This window comes from Apium graveolens, chromosome 2 (genome assembly GCF_009905375.1).
Source record: "Apium graveolens cultivar Ventura chromosome 2, ASM990537v1, whole genome shotgun sequence".
In the NCBI taxonomy this organism is placed as follows: Eukaryota; Viridiplantae; Streptophyta; class Magnoliopsida; order Apiales; family Apiaceae; genus Apium; species Apium graveolens.
The window spans coordinates 316,120,996-316,143,846 of NC_133648.1; the positions used below are offsets into that span (position 1 = coordinate 316,120,996).

General features: G+C 35.4%; 1 protein-coding gene across 1 annotated transcript; it reads right to left on the minus strand.

Annotated features, from left to right (window-relative positions):
* Positions 1 to 205: 205 nt before the first annotated feature.
* Positions 206 to 15,975, minus strand: LOC141704380 (uncharacterized). Its single transcript, XM_074507624.1, has 3 exons — positions 15,883 to 15,975; positions 918 to 1,428; positions 206 to 801 (listed from the first exon to the last, which is right to left on the minus strand). The coding sequence occupies exons 1-3, from the start codon at positions 15,973 to 15,975 to the stop codon at positions 206 to 208; spliced, it is 1,200 nt and encodes a 399-aa protein (XP_074363725.1).
* Positions 15,976 to 22,851: the final 6,876 nt, after the last annotated feature.

A 22,851-nucleotide genomic window follows, 5' to 3' on the forward strand; every position in this document is an offset into this window, starting at 1 on the left:
GACCACACAAGTCTCCATGAACTAGTTCTAACGCATGATTTGCCTTAAAATTTAACTGAGCAGGAAAGGATTTTCTTACTTGTTTAGCCATTAAACACCTGCTGTAAATTTTCTTCGGTTCTGCAATAGCAGGCATCCCTTTCACCATTTTTTTCTTCGACATCAACTCCATAGAGTGGAAGTTTACATGCCCAAGATGCGAGTGTCAGAGCCAGGAGATTTCCTCAGATTTTGTAAGCAGATAAACACTGTCCCATGGTTCTATGACAATTTTGTAGAGTCTGTTACTTGATCTCGTTACCTTCATCAGCAATTTCCTTTGATTATCATATACTCGAAGTAAGTCACCACTGATCACAACTTTATTTCCCCTCTCAGATAATTGGCCAAGGCTGATGATATTATTTTGTAAGGTCGGGATGTAGTAGAAGTCCTGTAGTGTTCTTTCTTCTCCGTTCTTACACTTGAGCTTTATTGATCCTTTTCCCTCAATTTTAATCGTTGATCCGTCATAAAACCTTACATTTCCACCAACACTTTTGTTTAAGACACTGAACTTTGACTCATCACCCGTCATGTGGTTGCTCGCACCATTGTCTAAGTACCAGGCACTTGATTCAGCCACCTTTCCATAACCTGCATATAGTAGTTCTGTTGTTGCTTCTCCTTTGTTCAAAAGAACCAAATTCTTCTCCCTTCCTTCGAATTTTGCAAACAGCAGAGCTGGCTCATCATCCTCAATAGCTGCAATATTAACCTCTGGTTTCAATTCCCTTCCTCGACGAGGTCTTCTGCACTCTGCTGCATAATGTCCCAATATGCCGGAATTGAAACATCTTACTTGGCTTTTATCTCGATTTTTAGCCATAGAATGGATTAATGGATTTGGGCTCGTCCCTTATGTACTGAATTTCTACCTGAGGCTCCTTGATTTAACCTTTTCAGCCACTCTTCTCGTGTGAGTAACAGTTTTTCGCCTTCGTTGTCTCTCTTTCGCCATTCCTCCCCTGTCAACATTAACTGTGCGTCATTGGTAGTGACAGTTCCCCTCAGCCTTTCTTCGTGAGCCTTCAGTGCCCCAATTGCTTCTTCAAGAGACATGGTTTCCAGATTTCCAAATTGTTCTAACGTGGAAGCAATTTGGAGGAACTTGGATGGGACGACACACAATAGCTTCTTTACCACGTACGACTCAGCCACAGGCTCTCCTATTGCTCGTATATTTGATACGATGCCATTGATTTTCATGTAAAAATCATCTATCTGATCAGCATCCTTCATGGTTAAGGATTCGAATTCGGCTTTCAGCGTCTGAACCTTCGCCTGTTTAACTTTGTCTGCTCCTTGACTCATGGTTTTGATCGCCTCCCAGGCATCTTTGGCTATTTTCTTCTCAGCAATTGACAACAGGTATTCTTCAGGGATACCCTGATAAATCATAGCCAGTGCAATCTTATATGTCTTACTGTCGATGACTCCTTTGGGGTCGTTGCTTTACAGCCTCCCACACTCCATATGCCTTCATGTAGATACTCATCTTCATCGACCATGCCGAATAGTTCCTTTTTGTCAGAGTCGGGTAACTAAGGCCAAGAGACCCTTTGAACTTATCCATCCCAGTCTTTGACATTCACTCGTACACCTGCCTAGGCTCTGATACCAAAATATAGTCTTATACTTAAGATATATGAATTAGAGAAACAAACAAAGCAAGTTATGTATTTAAAGCCTTCTTCTGATATTCCAAATAAAATACTGATTACAAACTTAAAGAAAGAATTACAAAATGAATGCTAGAAAATTGGACAACGTTCCCACGATATGAGAAACTAATTCCTACAATGTCTCTTCTGATAGAATTATTCAAATAAACCTTATAAACTTGCTAGACACCCATACCAAGTCAATATAACAAAGGAGACACACGTACCATGTCTAAAACTACTACCAATAACTATACTGATGGAGACGAATTCATATTTGGTGATGTCAACTCCCTCATGCGACCTTTGTTGCATGATGACTCATCATCATCAAATAGAATAGATCATTATTTTTAGAAATTAAAAATTATTTAATTAGTCTTACATGCAAACGCATTCAATAAGGGGTAGCAACAACATCCCGAGGAGACAACTACACAATCGATCCGACAATTAGTTAGAAATTTACTTTTTGTAGATAGAAAATAAAGATGATGGAGTAATTTTGTATTTTTAATTTTTTTTAATAAATTGCATTGCCTTTTAAATACATTAACTAGCTGTTAAGTAGAGGCTAAAGCTTCTTCTTTAGTTGCGGCATGGAAAGTCGAAGGGATAATGTGGTTCGGCAAAGGCCGGTTGACGACTTGGACAAGGGTGTCAATCACCGGAGTTGCTCTTATGTACGTAGTTAATATTTTATTCTTCATTTATAGTTTCCTCTTCTTATTGAAGTATAATTATATAAGTTGTGGAGCCTGATGTCAATGAAAAATATATACATCACAATTATAATTCAAGATTTTTTCTCATGTTTTTTCCTTATATATCTTGTACTCAACATCTCGAAATGTTTTTTATATAGTACATTAGGTTAATTTATTCTAGTTAATGAATTTTTATTTTATGCCGGCTAAATTAAAAAGTAAAGGATACTTCCACTAAGAATCACAGTACGTTACATGTGGCACCCTCCAAACCCAGGTCAGAATTTTGGGGTCCACACACACACACCTTATTAATAACCTGCTTATAACAATAATAAAGATAATAATATACAGTGACCCTACTTACCAGCTACCACGGATCACAATAGGTTAAAGTATGCACACAAGCCACATACACACACACACACTTATATTACAAACGCCCAAATCCCAACTATTTAAACTTACAACTGAATATTAAACATTATTACAAACTTTACAAACTTAAACTACTCCAAAAGTCGTTATCTAGCTTATTCCGATCAACCTAAAATCCTAGCTCTCGCACTGGATTGGGGATCCTTGCTACTAACCGATTTCTTCTTAACTGAAAAAGAGTATAAACAAAATCGCACAAATGAGCTAACTAGCTCAGCAAGTCAAATTGACAATACTGAGAATAAATAATGATCAAGTGAAATGATTTGAGGTGTCAAGTGAACAATGGATAATGATTCAGAATTGGATATTAATTCTTCATTTTAAAAACCAAGGTTAGGCTGCTGATCAGTCACGCACTAACCCCGAGCAGGGCACAAAGCTCTGCTCTAATTACTGGATCCAAGGCACACATTGGCCTAACTTGACCACCAATCTGGTCTGACCACGAATCTGGTCCACAATTTTATAAAACAATTCAATTCTATCACAATAACAGAATAAACAATGTAAAGCTAAACAAAATCATAAACAACATTGGATTTCCAATCATGAGATGGTTTCATTCTTCACAAGAAAACAATACGGGAATTACAAAGAATAGCTGTCAGCTGGTGAGAGAATTGGATAACAAAAGAATCAAAGTTTCAGAGTTATAAGGATTTGGTCTTTCAATGTATAAGGTACAATGGTTTGAGTATGTAAGCAATCTTGGTTCAGTGTTCAATATCTAGTTTGTATGTATTTGTGGAGTAATATCATATATTTATGGTTCGTATTCGGGTATTCAATAATCAATGGTTTAGAAAAAATAAGGTTTACGGCTCAAAGATCAATAAATGGAATCAAGATTTAGGGTTCAGTGCTTCAAAGCACTTGCAATATAAAACGGAACTATCAATTATTCATAATATATCTCGAGAAAATTCAGAACACTTGCCTCGTATTAGCTTGCTACATTCTACTAGCTTTCAACCACACTTCTTATTCCTCGACTACTTGCTTCCTTTTCCTATGCCTTTCCTCTTCTGCTCACATAGCATAAGCATCTATCAATACTCAACTCATATGATTCTACTCGATATAAGCTTCTATCTACCCTTCGTTTTACCCAAATCCGATTTACGGATTGAAAGATACGATTAAAGCAGTCATATAACGTGTACATACACATTTAACACGTTAATCTATGCACATATAACACATAACACATAAGATGTTTGAATGAAATACTTTTCAAAGAAGGTTTGATGTTAAAAGGATTTTTCAGATACCTAATATGGATTTTTAAACATTTTTCAGAATTTAAACAGGTCATTGAACCATTTTTGAAACAATAAACAGGGTTCGGTTGGCCGATTCTGGCTTCAAATAATTTTATAATAATTATCGAGCCTTGAAAACAATTTAGAATAATATTTTAAAGTTCGAAACTATTTTTCGGAATTTTTAAATCAAAAACAAATAATTAAATATAATTAATTAATTAATTAAAATCAATTAATAATTAATTAAATCAATTAATTAAATAATTTTCGAATTAATTGACCAATTAACTAATTAATTATTAACTAAAATTAATTAACTAATTATTTCAGATTTATTTTTGAATTAAAAATAATTCTTGGAATTAAAATAATAATTTTTAGAATTTTTAATAATTAAAAATGAATTTCTGTAATTAAAATAAATGGAATATATGATTTTTAAATAATTTTAGACAGCAATCCTATTTTTGCAAACTCTGGGAAGTTCAGGGACCAAATTTCATCGTCCCTAAAAGTTCAGGGACTAAACTGCAATTTTACAATTTATCCCGCTGAAAAAAGACGGGTTCGCCGGAGAACTCGTCTCCGGCATCCTCACACCACCACCACCTCCTGATATCATCTACTACTCACCAGGAATATAACCCAACAATCAAATCATCTTTATAACCCCAGAACTGGCCGGAAAATGCCCGAGAAGTTCGCCGATTCCAGCGAACTTTGTTTGCTTCGATTCGAGCAAACCAGGAATCGTCTGTTGATGTACTATACATGAATCGATTGCAAATTCAACAAGGAACACGATGCAATCAACAAAAATATCTAATAACCCCCAGAACAGAAACCCCTAAATTTCAATTAAGAACATTCATACGGGTCAAAAAAATCAAAAAAACAAAAAAAAACATTCATACGAGTTATAAAACCTAATTTTGAAATTTGAAAATTAAACCCAATTTTGAACATGTTATTGAACTCCAAATCAGTCATATAATATATCAAAATCATCAGGAAGAAAAGCTCTACAATATGCAATCATCAAATCATCCAAACAATCATCCGAACAAAAATTCATAATTTTAATTAAAATAATTCAAAAATAAATAAAAATATATAAAATAAACCTTTGATTCTGCAGTTCTGAAACTTGAAGAAACTGATAGAACACTTCAAAACCACCGTTTTGGTTACTAGAGCTTCCCGAGCAGATTTCAATAACACCTCCAAACTGTAGTTAGATTCTCAGAAAGTTTTATGAATATAAGTATTTTCTCTGTAAAATTATATACTTACTTGCTGCAAATGATTTTCTGTACAAAATAAAATACGGTAAAGACTATTTATAATTACGGAAAATTAGTATCCCGTTGGATCATCCCGGATATAAAATAGTACGTTTATTTATAAAAACAGATCCAAAACGGTACCGGTTTTCGGGATAATTATCCAAATCTGTACAATTTGTACTGCGGTCTTGGTCTCAGCGCCTGGTTACAAGTATTACGAAGTGATAATTATAATAGTTTAATAAAAAGATCCCGTTTATCGAAAATACGAGTTTTATTAATTTACCGAAACAAATTTTGTATCGAAAATATTACGCCGGAACCCACACAGGACAAACCGTATGCCGGATCGAAAAAGTCAAAATATAAAAAATGCTCGGAATATTGCAGTTAGGTTAGGAAGGAGTTCTCGGAAGAGTTTCAGGTTATAAAAATGTAAAAATGGGTGAAGTCGGCTGGTTCCCGATTATATAAAATGATTTAAAAATACTCGGAAAAAGAATTTATTAAATCCATAAATTTTCTATAAAATCATAAATCAACATTAAAATTAATAGAAAAATATGACAATTATCTATATTTTATTTTGGACATATAAAAATTAAAATACTCAATTTATCATATTTTAAAACACCCAAACACATATATCACTTAACAGATAGGTCACAGAATAAATACTGAATATGATTAATATTTATTTATTAGCAAAAATAATTACAAGATATATCCCATATATTACATCCTTTCTCCCTTAAAAGGATTCTGTCCTCAGAATCTCCTAAGAAAATAGATGAGGGTATTTTTCTTTAATGTCATTTTCTAACTCTCAGGTTGACTCTTCAACCTTTGGGTTTCTCCATAATACTCTTACTAACTTTATCACTTTATTTCTTAACAATTTCTCTCTTTCTTCTAGAATCTCTATCGGACTCTCTACATATGACAAGTCTGCCTGGAGTTCTATTGGCTCGTATTCAATTACATGCCTGGAGTCTGGATTATACTTCTTAAGCATCGATACGTGAAAAACATTGTGAATGTGCTCCATGCGGGGGTAACGCCAACTCATAAGCTACTTTGCCAACACGCTTTAGAATCTCAAAAGGTCTGACATATCTAGGGCTCAGTTTTCCTTTCTTCCCAAATCTTGTCAATCCTTTCCACGGCGACACTTTCAGCAATACTAGATTTCTTTCTTCTTATTCCATATCTTTCCTTGATTGATCTGCATACTTCTTTTGACGGTCTTGTGCTGCTATTAGTCTCTTCTGGATAACTTCAACAACTTCCTTTGTCTGTTGCACCAATTCAGGTCCAAGTATTTTGCATTCTCCTACTTCATCCCAATATACTGGAGACCGACATTTGCGTCCATAAAGAGCTTCATAGGGTGGCATCCCAATGCAGGAATGATAACTGTTGTTGTAAGCAAATTCTACCAAGGGTAAATGCTCATCCCAACTTCCTTTGAAATCAATAGCACAAACACGTAACATGTCTTCAATTTTCTGGATTGTTCGTTCACTTTGGTCGTCCGTCTGTGGATGGTAAGCTGTACTCATATTCAGTCTCGTTCCCAAACATTCTTGAAAACTTTTCCAAAATCTTGAATTAAGTCTCGGATCTCGATCAGATACGATAGACACAGGGACTACATGATGAACTACGATCTCTTTCAGGTATATATGAACCAACTTGTCTAGTGAAAATCTTTCATTTATAGGCATAAAATGAGCTGACTTGGTAAGTTTGTCCACTACAACCCAAATGGCATCGTGATTTGCTTTTGTCCTTGGTAATCCGACTATAAAATCCATGGCAATGTGCTCCCATTTTCCATTCTGGAATCTCTAATGGCTACAACAGTCCACTTGGTCTGTGGTAGTCTGCCTTGACCCTTTGACTTGTGTAGCATCTGCTAACCCATTCTGCAATTTCTCTTTTTATATCTGGCCACCAATAATTTTCCTTTAAGTCTCTATAATTTTTGTACTTCCTGGATGTATTGAATACCTTGAATTATGAGCTTCTTGTAAAATTTCATTCTTTAACTCCGTTACTGGTGGAATCCAAATTCTAGAAGAAAACCTAAGAATACCTTGATCGTCCTTTTGTGTGCACAACTTTTCACCTACCATACGATTAAGGTCCTGATCCATTATTTCCTCTTGACACTTTCTTATCTTTTCTAACAACTCTGGCTGAAAAGTCATACTATACATTTTTACTTCATCAGGCTTGCAAACTCTGATTTTCAATTCCAATTTCCGAAATTCCTTGTATATCTTCTCGGGTACTGATAACACATTCAACTTTTCTTTTCGACTTAAAGCGTTGGCCACAACATTTGCTTTGTCGGGATGGTAGTTAATCGTGCAATCGTAATCCTTAATCAACTTTAACCATCTTCTTTGTCTCATGTTAAGCTCTTTTTGTGTGAATATGTACTTCAAACTTTTGTGATCTGTATAAATCTCGCATTTTCTTCATATAAATAATGTCTCCAAATCTTCAAAGCGAATACTATGGCCGCTAGTTCCAAATCATGAGTATGATACTTTTGCTCGTGCGGTTTCAGTTACCTCGATGCATACGCAATAACCTTATCGTGCTGCATCAGAACACATCCTAGTCCCTTATGAGAAGCATCGCTATAGATTACAAAATTCCCTTGGTCATCTGGAAGTGACAAAACAGGTGCTGTAATTAATCTTTGCTTCAATTCCTGAATGCTTTCTTTTCATTTGTCGTTCCATATAAACTTTTCATTCTTCCGTATAAGCTTTGTCAATGGTGTCGCAATCCTCGAGAAATTTTGAACAAATCGCCGATAATATCCTGCTAATAGCAAGAAACATCATACTTCCGTCGGTGTTTTCGGCCTTTCCCAATTCGTAATAGCTTCAATTTTTACTGGGTCCACTTTGATCCCTTCATTACTGACTATGTGTCCTAAGAACTGAACTTCCTGTAGCCAAAACTCACACTTCGAGAATTTAGCATATAACTTTTTCTTCCTCAAAATCTCCAAAGCTGTCCTCAAATGTTCTACATAATCTTCTTCTATCTTTGAATAAATCAAAATATCATCTATAAACACGATAACAAACTTGTCCAAGTATTCCTTGAAAATCCTGTTCATCAGATCCATTAATGATGCTGGGACATTGGTTAATCCAAAAGACATCACTAAGAATTCATACTGTCCGTATCTTGTTCTGAAAGTTGTCTTTGGTATATCCTCTAGTTTAATCTTCAATTGGTGATATCCCGATCTCAAATCAATCTTGGAAAAGTACTTGGCTCCCTTAACTGGTCAAACAAATCATCAATTTGAGGTAACGGATACTTGTTTTTGATTGTAAGCATGTTGAGCTCTCGATAGTCGATGCACAGTCTCATGCTCCCATCCTTCTTCTTGACAAATAATACCGGTGCACCCCACTGGGATACACTAGGTCTAATTACTCCTTTCTCTAACAATTCTTGCAATTGCTTTGCTAGCTCCTTATTTCGACTAGCGCCATTCTGTACGGGGCCTTGGATACGGGTTCCGTTCCAGGTGCTTAGTCGATTGCAAACTCAATTTCTCTATCTGGAGGAACTCCTGGTAACTCATCTGGGAACACGTTTGGAAATTCATTGACTACCGGAATATCTTCAAGTTTTGATGGCTCCTGACTTCTATCAATTACATATGCAATGAAATGCTCGCATCCTTGTCGTATCAACCTTTTAGCTTGGATCATCGTTAAGAACTTCTTTGCTTGCTTTTGGCCCTTAAACGTTACTATCCTTTCGTCTGGCGTCTTTACAATTACCTTCTTATTATGACAGTTTATATGGGCATCGTGCTTGGATAACCAATCCATTCCTAAGATAACGTCAAACTCTCCTAGCTTAAATGGTATCAAATCCACACAGAACTTATTACCAGAAATCTCAATTTCACAATTCACACAAACTTGATTAACAGATACACGTTCTTGATTTGCCAATTCCACAGTCATTATTTTATTTAAATACTCAACTGGACAATTTAACTTACTAACAAAAACTTGAGAAATAAATGATTGAGTTACTCCCGAATCTATTAACACATTGGCACATAAAGAATTCACATTAAGCTTACCTGCCACGACATCAGTATCTGGATAGCGTTTTTCACAGACATATCAAAAACTCTAGCCCTTGGAGTCTCATTCGCTACTGGAGTAGATCCCATAATCCTCAATGCATTACTGACTGGGGCTGGAGTCTTGCAATCCCTGGCTATATGTCCTGGCTTCCCATATTTAAAACATGTAAACCCAATGGCTGGAACCTTAACTGTTGGATTCCGGGTAGGCTGATCCTTGCTCACTTGCTCTCTTGTTGGCTGGTTGCGACACTCCCTCGAATAGTGCCCTTTCTGATTACACTTGAAACAAACCACACTCAACTTATTACAAACTCCTTCGTGCTTCTTCCCACATACCGGACAATCTGGAAAAGTTAGCCTCAACATATTTGGCTGATTCACATTGGCTGGTTCACATTGGCTGGACGGTTGCCTTGACCTCCGTCGCCTGCATTCTGCTTCCTGAAATTAGAATTCCTTCCTGGCTGAAACTTGCCCTTCTTAAAATTTTGAAACTTCCTTGGCTGTGAGTGTCCTTCGTTCCCTTCAAACTTGTATAAATGGAATCAAGGTTTAGGGTTCAGTGCTTTAAAACACTTGCAATATAAAACAGAACTATCAATTATTCATAATATATCTCGAGAAAGTTCAGAACACTTGCCTTGTATTAGCTTGCTACACTCTACTAGCTTTCAACCACACTTCTTATTCCTCGACTACTTGCTTCCCTTTCCTACAGCTTGCCTCTTCTGCTCACATAGCATAAGCATCTATCGATACTCAACTCATATGATTCTACTAGATATAAGCTTCTATCTATCCTTCGTTTTACCCAAATCCGATTTACGGATTGAAAGATACGATCAAAACAGTCATATAACGTACACATACACATTTAACACGTTAATCAATGCACATATAACACATAGCACATAAGATGCTTGATTGAAAATACTTTTCAAAGAAGGTTTGATGTTAAAAGGATTTTTCAGATACCTAATATGGATTTTTAAACATTTTTCGGAATTTAAACAGGCCGTTGAACCATTTTTGAAACAATTAAACAGGGTTCGGTTGGCCGATTCCGGCTTCAAAATAATTTTATAATAATTATCGAGCCTTGAAAACTATTTGGAATAATATTTTAAAGCTCGAAACTATTTTTCAGAATTTTTAAATCAAAAATAAATAATTAAATCTAATTAAATAATTAATTAAAATCAATTAATAATTAATTAAATCAATTAATCAATTAATTTTCGAACTAATTGACCAACTAACTAATTAATTATTAACTAAAATTAATTAACTAATTAATTCAGATTTATTTTTGAATTAAAAATAATTTTTGGAATTAAAATAATAATTTTTAGAATTTTTAATAATTAAAATGAATTTTTGTAATTAAAATAAATGGAAAATATGATTTTTAAATAATTTATAAATAACAATCCTATTTTTGCAAACTCTGAAAAGTTCAGGGACCAAACTTCATCGTCCCCAAAAGTTCAGGGACTAAACTGCAATTTTGCAGTTTAGCCCGCCGGAAAACGACGGGTTCGACGGAGAACTCCTCCTCACACCACCACCACCTCCAGATATCATCTACTATTCACCAGGAATATAACCCAACAATCAAATCATCTTTATAACCCCAGAACTGGCCGAAAAATGGCCGAGAAGTTCGCCGGTTCTGACAAACTTTATTTGCTTCGATTCGAGCAAAGCAGGAATCGTCTGGTTATGTACTATACATGAATTGATTATAAATTCAACAAGGAACACGATGCAATCAATAAAAACATATAATAACCCCTAGAACAAACCCCCCTAAATTTCAATTAAAAACATTCATACGGGTTATAAAACCTAATTTTGAAATTCGAAAATTAAACCCAATTTTGAACATGTTTTTGAACTCCAAATCAGTCATATAATATATCAAAATCATCAGGAAGAAAAGCTCTACAATATGCAATCATCAAATCATCCAAACAATCATCCGAACAAAAAATCATAATTTTAATTAAAATAATTCGAAAATAAATAAAAATATATAAAATAAACCTTTGATTATACATTTCTGAAACTTGAAGAAACTGATAGAACACTTCAAAACCTCCGTTTTGGTTACTAGAGCTTCCCAAACAGATTTCAATAACACCTCCAAACTGTAGTTTGATTCTCAGAAAGTTTTATGAATATAAGTATTTTCTTTGTAAATTATATAATTACTGGCGGCAAATGATTTTCTGTACAAAATAAAATACGGTAAAGGCTATTTATAATTACGGAAAATTAGTATCCCGTTGGATCATCCCGGATATAAAATAGTACGTTTATTTATAAAAACAGATCCAAAACGGTACCGGTTTTCGGGATAATTATCCAAATCTGTACAATTTGTACTGCGGTCTTGGTCTCAGCGCCTGGTTACAAGTATTACGAGGTGATAATTATAATAGTTTAATAAAAAGATCACGTTTATCGAAAATACGAGTTTTATTGATTTACCGAAACAAATTTTGTATCGAAAATATTACGCCGGAACCCACACAGGACAAACCGTACGACGGATCGAAAAAGTCAAAACATGAAAAATGCTCGGAATATTGCAGTTGGGTTAGGAAGGAGTTCTCGGAAGAGTTTCGGGTTATAAAAATGTAAAAATGGGTGAAGTTGGCTGGTTCCCGATTATATAAAATGATTTAAAAATACTTGGAAAAAGAATTTATTAAATCCATAAATTTTCTATAAAATCATAAAGCAACATAAAAATTAATAGAAAAATATGACAATTATCTATATTTTATTTTGGACATATAAAAATTAAAATACTCAATTTATCATATTTTAAAACACCCAAACACATATATCACTTAACAGATAGGTCACAGAATAAATACTGAATATGATTAATATTTATTTATTAGCAAAAATAATTACAAGATATATCCCATATATTACATCCTTTCTCCCTTAAAAGGATTCTGTCCTCAGAATCTCCTAAGAAAATAGATGAGGGTATTTTTCTTTAATGTCATTTTCTAACTCTCAGGTTGACTCTTCAACCTTTGGGTTTCTCCATAATACTCTTACTAACTTTATCACTTTATTTCTTAACAATTTCTCTCTTTCTTCTAGAATCTCTATCGGACTCTCTACATATGACAAGTCTGCCTGGAGTTCTATTGGCTCGTATTCAATTACATGCCTGGAGTCTGGATTATACTTCTTAAGCATCGATACGTGAAAAACATTGTGAATGTGCTCCATGCGGGGGTAACGCCAACTCATAAGCTACTTTGCCAACACGCTTTAGAATCTCAAAAGGTCTGACATATCTAGGGCTCAGTTTTCCTTTCTTCCCAAATCTTGTCAATCCTTTCCACGACGACACTTTCAGCAATATTAGATTTCTTTTTTCGAATTCCATATCTTTCCTTGATTGATCTGCATACTTCTTTTGACGGTCTTGTGCTGCTATTAGTCTCTTCTGGATAACTTCAACAACTTTCTTTGTCTTTTGCACCAATTCAGGTCCAAGTATTTTGCATTCTCCTACTTCATCCCAATATACTCGAGATCGACATTTGCGTCCATAAAGAGCTTCATAGGGTGGCATCCCAATGCTGACATGATAACTGTTGTTGTAAGCAAATTCTACCAAGGGTAAATGCTCATCCCAACTTCCTTTGAAATCAATAGCACAAACACGTAACATGTCTTCAATTTTCTGGATTGTTCGTTCACTTTGGTCGTCCGTCTATGGATGGTAAGCTGTACTCATATTCAGTCTCGTTCCCAAACATTCTTGAAAACTTTTCCAAAATCTTGAATTAAATCTCGGATCTCGATCAGATACGATAGACACAGGGACTAGATGATGAACTACGATCTCTTTCAGGTATATATGAACCAACTTGTCTAGTGAAAATCTTTCATTTATAGGCATAAAATGAGCTGACTTGGTAAGTTTGTCCACTACAACCCAAATGACATCGCGATTTGCTTTTGTCCTTGGTAATCCAACTATAAAATCCATGGCAATGTGCTCCCATTTCCATTCTGGAATCTTTAATGGCTACAACAGTCGACTTGGTCTCTGGTGCTCTGCCTTGACCCTTTGACATGTGTAGCATCTGCTAACCCATTCTGCAATTTCTCTTTTCATATGTGGCCACCAATAATTTTCCTTTAAGTCTCTATACATTTTAGTACTTCCTGGATGGATTGAATATCTTGAATTATGAGCTTCCTGTAAAATTTCATTCTTTAACTCCGTTACTGGTGGAATCCAAATTCTAGAAGAAAATCTAAGAATACCTTGATCGTCCTTTTGTGTGCACAACTTTTCACCTACCATACGATTAAGGTCCTGATCCATTATTTCCTCTTGACACTTTCTTATCTTTTCTAACAACTCTGGCTGAAAAGTCATACTATACATTTTTACTTCATCAGGCTTGCAAACTCTGATTTTCAATTCCAATTTCTGAAATTCCTTGTATATCTTCTCGGGTACTGATAACACATTCAACTTTTCTTTTCGACTTAACGCGTTGGCCACAACATTTGCTTTACCGGGATGGTAGTTAATCGTGCAATCGTAATCCTTAATCAACTCTAACCATCTTCTTTGTCTCATGTTAAGCTCTTTTTGTGTGAATATATACTTCAAACTTTTGTGATCTGTATAAATCTCGCATTTTCTCCATATAAATAATGTCTCCAAATCTTCAAAGTGAATACTATGGCCGCTAGTTCCAAATCATGAGTATGATACTTTTGCTCGTGCGGTTTCAGTTGCCTCGATGCATACGCAATAACCTTATCGTGCTGCATCAAAACACATCCTAGTCCCTTATGAGAAGCATCGCTATAGATTACAAAATTCCCTTGGTCATCTGGAAGTGACAAAACAGGTGCTGTAATTAATCTTTGCTTCAATTCCTGAATGCTTTCTTTTCATTTGTCGTTCCATATAAACTTTTCATTCTTCCGTATAAGCTTTGTCAATGGTGTCGCAATCCTCAAGAAATTTTGAACAAATCGCCGATAATATCCTGCTAATAGCAAGAAACATCATACTTCCGTCGGTGTTTTCGGCCTTTCCCAATTCGTAATAGCTTCAATTTTTACTGGGTCCACTTTGATCCCTTCATTACTGACTATGTGTCCTAAGAACTGAACTTCCTGTAGCCAAAACTCACACTTCGAGAATTTAGCATATAATTTTTTCTTCCTCAAAATCTCCAAAGCTGTCCTCAAATGTTCTACATAATCTTCTTCTATCTTTGAATAAATCAAAATATCATCTATAAACACGATAACAAACTTGTCCAAGTATTCCTTGAAAATCCTGTTCATCAGATCCATTAATGATGCTGGGACATTGGTTAATCCAAAAGACATCACTAAGAATTCATACTGTCCGTATCTTGTTCTGAAAGTTGTCTTTGGTATATCCTCTAGTTTAATCTTCAATTGGTGATATCCCGATCTCAAATCAATCTTGGAAAAGTACTTGGCTCCCTTAACTGGTCAAACAAATCATCAATTTGAGGTAACGGATACTTGTTTTTGATTGTAAGCATGTTGAGCTCTCGATAGTCGATGCACAGTCTCATGCTCCCATCCTTCTTCTTGACAAATAATACCGGTGCACCCCACTGGGATACACTAGGTCTAATTACTCCTTTCTCTAACAATTCTTGCAATTGCTTTGCTAGCTCCTTATTTCGACTAGCGCCATTCTGTACGGGGCCTTGGATACGGGTTCCGTTCCAGGTGCTTAGTCGATTGCAAACTCAATTTCTCTATCTGGAGGAACTCCTGGTAACTCATCTGGGAACACGTTTGGAAATTCATTGACTACCGGAATATCTTCAAGTTTTGATGGCTCCTGACTTCTATCAATTACATATGCAATGAAATGCTCGCATCCTTGTCGTATCAACCTTTTAGCTTGGATCATCGTTAAGAACTTCTTTGCTTGCTTTTGGCCCTTAAACGTTACTATCCTTTCGTCTGGCGTCTTTACAATTACCTTCTTATTATGACAGTTTATATGGGCATCGTGCTTGGATAACCAATCCATTCCTAAGATAACGTCAAACTCTCCTAGCTTAAATGGTATCAAATCCACACAGAACTTATTACCAGAAATCTCAATTTCACAATTCACACAAACTTGATTAACAGATACACGTTCTTGATTTGCCAATTCCACAGTCATTATTTTATTTAAATACTCAACTGGATAATTTAACTTACTAACAAAAACTTGAGAAATAAATGATCGAGTTACTCCCGAATCTATTAACACATTGGCACATAAAGAATTCACATTAAGCTTACCTGCCACGACATTAGTATCTGGATAGCGTTTTTCACAGACATATCAAAAACTCTAGCCCTTGGAGTCTCATTCGCTACTGGAGTAGATCTCATAATCCTCAATGCATTACTGACTGGGGCTGGAGTCTTGCAATCCCTGGCTATATGTCCTGGCTTCCCATATTTAAAACATGTAAACCCAATGGCTGGAACCTTAACTGTTGGATTCCGGGTAGGCTGATCCTTGCTCACTTGCTCTCTTGTTGGCTGGTTGCGACACTCCCTCGAATAGTGCCCTTTCTGATTACACTTGAAACAAACCACACTCAACTTATTACAAACTCCTTCGTGCTTCTTCCCACATACCGGACAATCTGGAAAAGTTAGCCTCAACATATTTGGCTGATTCACATTGGCTGGTTCACATTGGCTGGATGGTTGCCTTGACCTCCGTCGCCTGCATTCTGCTTCCTGAAATTAGAATTCCTTCCTGGCTGAAACTTGCCCTTCTTAAAATTTTGAAACTTCCTTGGCTGTGAGTGTCCTTCGTTCCCTTCAAACTTGTTTTTCTCACTTTACTTCTCTTTTTGTGATATCTCACTCTCTGTTTCTGCAATCATGACCTTCTATACAACTCCTGCATAGGTATCCAATTCAAATATGTCTACCTTTCCTCTGATCCATGGCTTCAAACCTTGCTGAAATCTCTTAGCCTTCTTCCTGTCAGTATCCACTTATGATGACACATACCTTGATCATTCTTCAAATTTACTTTCATAATCAGCTACTGACATATTTCCTTGCTTTAGCTCCAAAAACATCAGCTCCATCTGATCCTGAACAAACTGGGAAAAATATTTTTCTAAAAACAACTCCCTGAATCTCTCCCAAGTAATAACATCTGTAACTTCCAATGTCTTCACAGTTTCCCACCTGTAGGTGGCCTCATTCTTCAAATAATAACTTGCAAACTCAACCTTCTGTTCCCCCTTTACTTTAACTAAGGCAAATGACTTCTCTATTTCCTTTAACCAAACATTCGCTTCAACTGGATATAAAGAACCCTTGAATTTCGGTGGATTCACTGCCGGAAAAGTTTTGAAAGTTACTTGGGGATTGGTCTGTGTTTGTTGCTGTTGAGTCAGGTGAACCGTTTGTTGAGCCAAGATCTAAAGAATTTGGGCTACTGCTGGGTCTATAGGGCCTTGGTTTGCATTCTGGTTGGTATTATCTTTGTTATTGTTGTTGGTTTCTTCATTCTGGGTGTTGGAACGGTTATTTCTTCTGGGAGGCATTTTCTGTAAAGAATCAAACAACATATTTATCTTTTAAATCGGATTCTTTACATAAAAGAAAAGTTTTGTAAAACAGAAATATCTCTGTTTGAAAACAGTTATAACAGTTGAACTAAGTAAATTGCATGTTTCTTTACAGAATGTAAACAGTTAAGGGGTTAGGGTACATGGTATCACAAGAGGTATAACTGGTGCAATACGTAAAGTAAGATAAAATATGTTCAGTAATGTAAATGATAATGCTGGAAAAGAAAAGGTATTGATATATATAGATCACAGTTTTAGGTAGTACAAGCGTAAAAACGCTTAGAAGTAAAAGCAAAAGGGTACAACAAGCCTACTCACTAGTCAGCAGATCTTGTCTATAAATACAACCTAAAAGTCTACTGATACATACTACACACTACTGTACATAATAAAACCACCACAACTCTGGCTCAATATCTCTGTCTCTGCATCTCTGCCTCTAACTCCAAGGAAACTCTGGTCCCCCAAGCCTCTCGAGATCCTCCATCACCTCTCTGGCCCATCCCATAAGAGCATCAGGGCCTGCATACTCACATGTAGCTCCATGCAGTATAGTCTCAAGAATCCTCCGTGTCACATAAATTTCCTCTCGAAGATCCCTCACACTACGATTAACATCTGTAGTCCTGATTATATGTTGCAGCTCTCGAATCTGTTCCAACTGGGAATCACGCTCCTGAAAAAGAGCCTCATACCGGTAATAAGGAACAAGATGTAGTGTAGACTGGAATGGGGCACTCGCAACTGATTGCCCAGTAGAATTTGAATCAGCAGGTGGGGGTCCTCTGATAGGTGGCCTCATACCCGGGGGTGGAATGGCCTATAGTGGTATAGGCTGCAACACAGCTGGGGGTAGAATAGCCAACACTGGCGGAACAACAGGATGTGGATCTGAAGATGGTCCTCCAACTGAGGGCTCAGAGTGGTCAGCTGGTACAGGGATGAAAGAGTCGGCCATCACTGCTATCTGAAATTATATCGCAAAATAAGAATCTTGAACCACAACACAAATCATACTAATACCTATTATACCATTGCACTCAACCTCTCGACGTTCTATCTTTCTACTTCCTTACTTCTAATCCTAACCCTCTACCCATTTCCATTATTCTAGGCTTGTGGCAGTGACTTATAACCTATAGTTCTGATACCAAACCTGTTGCATCCTCCAAACCCGGGTCAGAAGTTTGGGGTCCACACACACACACCTTATAAATAACCTGCTCATAACAATAATAAAGATAATAATATGCAGTGACCCTACTTACCAACTACAACAGATAGCAACAGGTTAAAGTATGCACACAAGACACACACACACACACTTATATTACAAATGCCCAAATCCCAATTATTTAAACTTACAACTGAATATTAAACATTATTAAAAACTTCACAAACTTAAATTAATCCAAAAGCCATTAGCTAGCTTATTCCGATCAACCTGGAATCATAGCTCTCGTACTGGATTGGGGATTCTCACTACCAACCTGTTTCTTCTTAACTCGAAAAGAGTATAAACAAAATCGCATAAATGAACTAACTAGCTCAGCAAGTCAAATTGACAATACTGAGAATAAACAATGATCAAGTGAAATGATTTGAGGTGTCAAGTGAAATGATTTCAGGTGTCAAGTGAACAATGGATAATGATTCAAAATTGGATATTAAATTTTCATTTTAAAAACTAAGGTAAGGCTGCTGATCAGTCACGCACTAACCCCGAGCAGGGCACATAGCTCTGCTCTAATTACTGGATCCAAGGCACACATTGGCCTAACTTGACCACCAATCTAGTCTGACCACGAATCTGGTCCACAATTTTATAAAACAATCCTATTCTATCAGAATAACATAATAAACAATGTAAAGCAATAAAAAGAATCATAAATAACATTGGATTTCCAATCATGAGATGGTTTCATTTTTCACAAGGAAACAATACGGCAATTACAAAGAATAGCTGTCAGCTGGTGAGAGAATTGGATAACAAAAGAATCAAAGTTCAGAGTTACAAGGATTTGGTCTTTTAAATGTATAAGGTACAATGGTTTGAGTATGTAAGTAATCTTGGTTCAGTGTTCAATATTTAGTTTGTATGTATTTGTAGAGTAGTATCGTATATTTGTGGTTCGTATTCGGGTATTCAATAATCAATGGTTCAGAAAGAATAAGGTTTACAGCTCAAAGATCAATAAATGGAATCAAGGTTTAGGGTTCAGTGCTTTAAAACACTTGCAATATAAAACAGAACTATCAATTATTCATAATATATCTCGAGAAAGTTCAGAACACTTGCCTTGTATTAGCTTGCTACTCTCTACTAGCTTTCAACCATACTTCTTATTCCTCGACTACTTGCTTCCCTTTCCTACGCCTTGCCTCTGCTGCTCACATAGCATAAGCATCTATCAATACTCAACTCATATGATTCTACTAGATATAAGCTTCTATCTATCCTTCGTTTTACCCAAATCCGATTTACGGATTGAAAGATACGATCAAAACAGTCATATAACGTACACATACACATTTAACACGTTAATCAATGCACATATAACACATAGCACATAAGATATTTGATTGAAAATACTTTTCAAAGAAGGTTTGATGTTAAAAGGATTTTTCAGATACCTAATATGGATTTTTAAACATTTTTCGGAATTTAAACGGGCCGTTGAACCATTTTTGAAACAATTAAACAGGATTTGGTTGGCCGATTCCGGCTTCAAAATAATTTTATAACAATTATCGAGCCTTGAAAACTATTTGGAATAATATTTTAAAGCTCGAAAATATTTTTCGGAATTTTTAAATCAAAAATAAATAATTAAATCTAATTAAATAATTAATTAAAATCAATTAATAATTAATTAGATCAATTAATCAATTAATTTTTGAATTAATTGACCAACTAACTAATTAATTATTAACTAAAATTAATTAACTAATTAATTCAAATTTATTTTTGAATTAAAAATAATTTTTGGAATTAAAATAATAATTTTTAGAATTTTTAATAATTAAAATGAATTTCTGTAATTAAAATAAATGGAAAATATGATTTTTAAATAATTTATAAATAGCAATCCTATTTTTGCAAACTCTGAAAAGTTCAGGGACCAAACTTCATCGTCCCCAAAATCCCGCCGGAAAACGACGGGTTCGCCGGAGAACTCCTCCTCACACCACCACCACCTCCAGATATCATCTACTATTCACCAGGAATAAAACCCAACAATCAAATCATCTTTATAACCCCAGAACTGGCCGGAAAATGGCCGAGAAGTTCGCCGGTTCCGACAAACTTTATTTGCTTCGATTCGAGCAAACCAGGAATCGTCTGGTTATGTACTATACATGAATCGATTGTAAATTCAACAAGGAACACGATGCAATCAACAAAAACATATAATAACCCCTAGAACAAAACCCCCTAAATTTCAATTAAGACCATTCATACGGGTTATATAACCTAATTTTGAAATTCGAAAATTAAACCCAATTTTGAACATGTTTTTGAACTCCAAATCAGTCATACAATATATCAAAATCATCAGGAAGAAAAGCTCTACAATATGCAATCATCAAATCATCCAAACAATCATCCGAACAAAAAATCATAATTTTAATTAAAATAATACGAAAATAAATAAAAATATATAAAATAAACCTTTGATTATACAGTTCTGAAAATTGAAGAAACTGATAGAACACTTCAAAACCTCCGTTTTGGTTACTAGAGCTTCCCGAGCAGATTTCAATAACACCTCCAAACTGTAGTTTGATTCTCAGAAAGTTTTATGAATATAAGTATTTTCTCTGTAAATTATATAATTACTGGCTGCAAATGATTTTCTGTACAAAATAAAATACTGTAAAGGCTATTTATAATTACGGAAAATTAGTATCCCGTTGGATCATCCCGGATATAAAATAGTACATTTATTTATAAAAACAGATCCAAAACGGTACCGGTTTTCGGGATAATTATCCAAATCTGTACAATTTGTACTGCGCTCTTGGTCTCAGCGCCTGGTTACAAGTATTACGAGGTGATAATTATAATAGTTTAATAAAAAGATCCCGTTTATCGAAAATACGAGTTTTATTGATTTACCGAAACAAATTTTGTATCGAAAATATTACGCCGGAACCCACACAGGACAAACCGTACGCCGGATCGAAAAAGTCAAAACATGAAAAATGCTCGGAATATTGCAGTTAGGTTAGGAAGGAGTTCTCGGAAGAGTTTCGGGTTATAAAAATGTAAAAATGGGTGAAGTCGGCTGGTTCCCGATTATATAAAATGATTTAAAAATACTCGGAAAAAGAATTTATTAAATCCATAAATTTTCTATAAAATCATAAGTCAACATAAAAATTAATAGAAAAATATGACAATTATCTATATTTTATTTTGGACATATAAAAATTAAAATACTCAATTTATCATATTTTTAAACACCCAAACACATATATCACTTAACAGATAATTCACAGAATAAATACTGAATATGATTAATGTTTATTTATTAGCAAAAATAATTACAAGATATATCCCATATATTACATCCTTTCCCCCTTAAAAGGATTCTGTCCTCAGAATCTCCTAAGAAAACAGATGAGGGTATTTTTCTTTCATATCATTTTCTAACTCCCAGGTTGACTCTTCAACCTTTGGGTTTCTCCATAATACTCTTACTAACTTTATCACTTTATTTCTTAACAATTTCTCTCTTTCTTCTGGAATCTCTATCGGACTCTCTACATATGACAAGTCTGCCTGGAGTTCTATTGGCTCGTATTCAATTACATGCCTGGAGTCTGGATTATACTTCTTAAGCATCGATACATGAAAAACATTGTGAATGTGCTCCATGCGGGGGTAACGCCAACTCATAAGCTACTTTGCCAACACGCTTTAGAATCTCAAAAGGTCTGACATATCTAGGGCTCAGTTTTCCTTTCTTCCCAAATCTTGTCAATCCTTTCCACGACGACACTTTCAGCAATATTAGATTTCTTTCTTCGAATTCCATATCTTTCCTTGATTGATCTGCATACTTCTTTTGACGGTCTTGTGCTGCTATTAGTCTCTTCTGGATAACTTCAACAACTTTCTTTGTCTTTTGCACCAATTCAGGTCCAAGTATTTTGCATTCTCCTACTTCATCCCAATATACTCGAGATCGACATTTGCGTCCATAAAGAGCTTCATAGGGTGGCATCCCAATGCTGACATGATAACTGTTGTTGTAATCAAATTTTACCAAGGGTAAATGCTCATCCCAACTTCCTTTGAAATCAATAGCACAAACACGTAACATGTCTTCAATTTTCTGGATTGTTCGTTCACTTTGGTCGTCCGTCTATGGATGGTAAGCTGTACCCATATTCAGTCTCGTTCCCAAACATTCTTGAAAATTTTTCCAAAATCTTGAATTAAATCTCGGATCTCGATCAGATACGATAGACACAGGGACTAGATGATGAACTACGATCTCTTTCAGGTATATATGAACCAACTTGTCTAGTGAAAATCTTTCATTTATAGGCATAAAATGAGCTGACTTGGTAAGTTTGTCCACTACAACCCAAATGACATCGCGATTTGCTTTTGTCCTTGGTAATCCGACTATAAAATCCATGGCAATGTGCTCCCATT

Excerpts from the sequence above, each read along its gene's own strand:
- LOC141704380 (XM_074507624.1), bottom strand. The coding sequence starts at position 15,975 with ATGAGATCTACTCCAGTAGCGAATGAGACTCCAAGGGCTAGAGTTTTT. Across the intron at positions 1,429-15,882 it reads AGATACTAATGTCGTGGCAG|GGTATCCCTGAAGAATACCT; the intron begins GTAAGCTTAATG and ends ATGATTTATCAG. Across the intron at positions 802-917 it reads GTTAAATCAAGGAGCCTCAG|CAGAGTGCAGAAGACCTCGT; the intron begins GTAGAAATTCAG and ends GACATTATGCAG.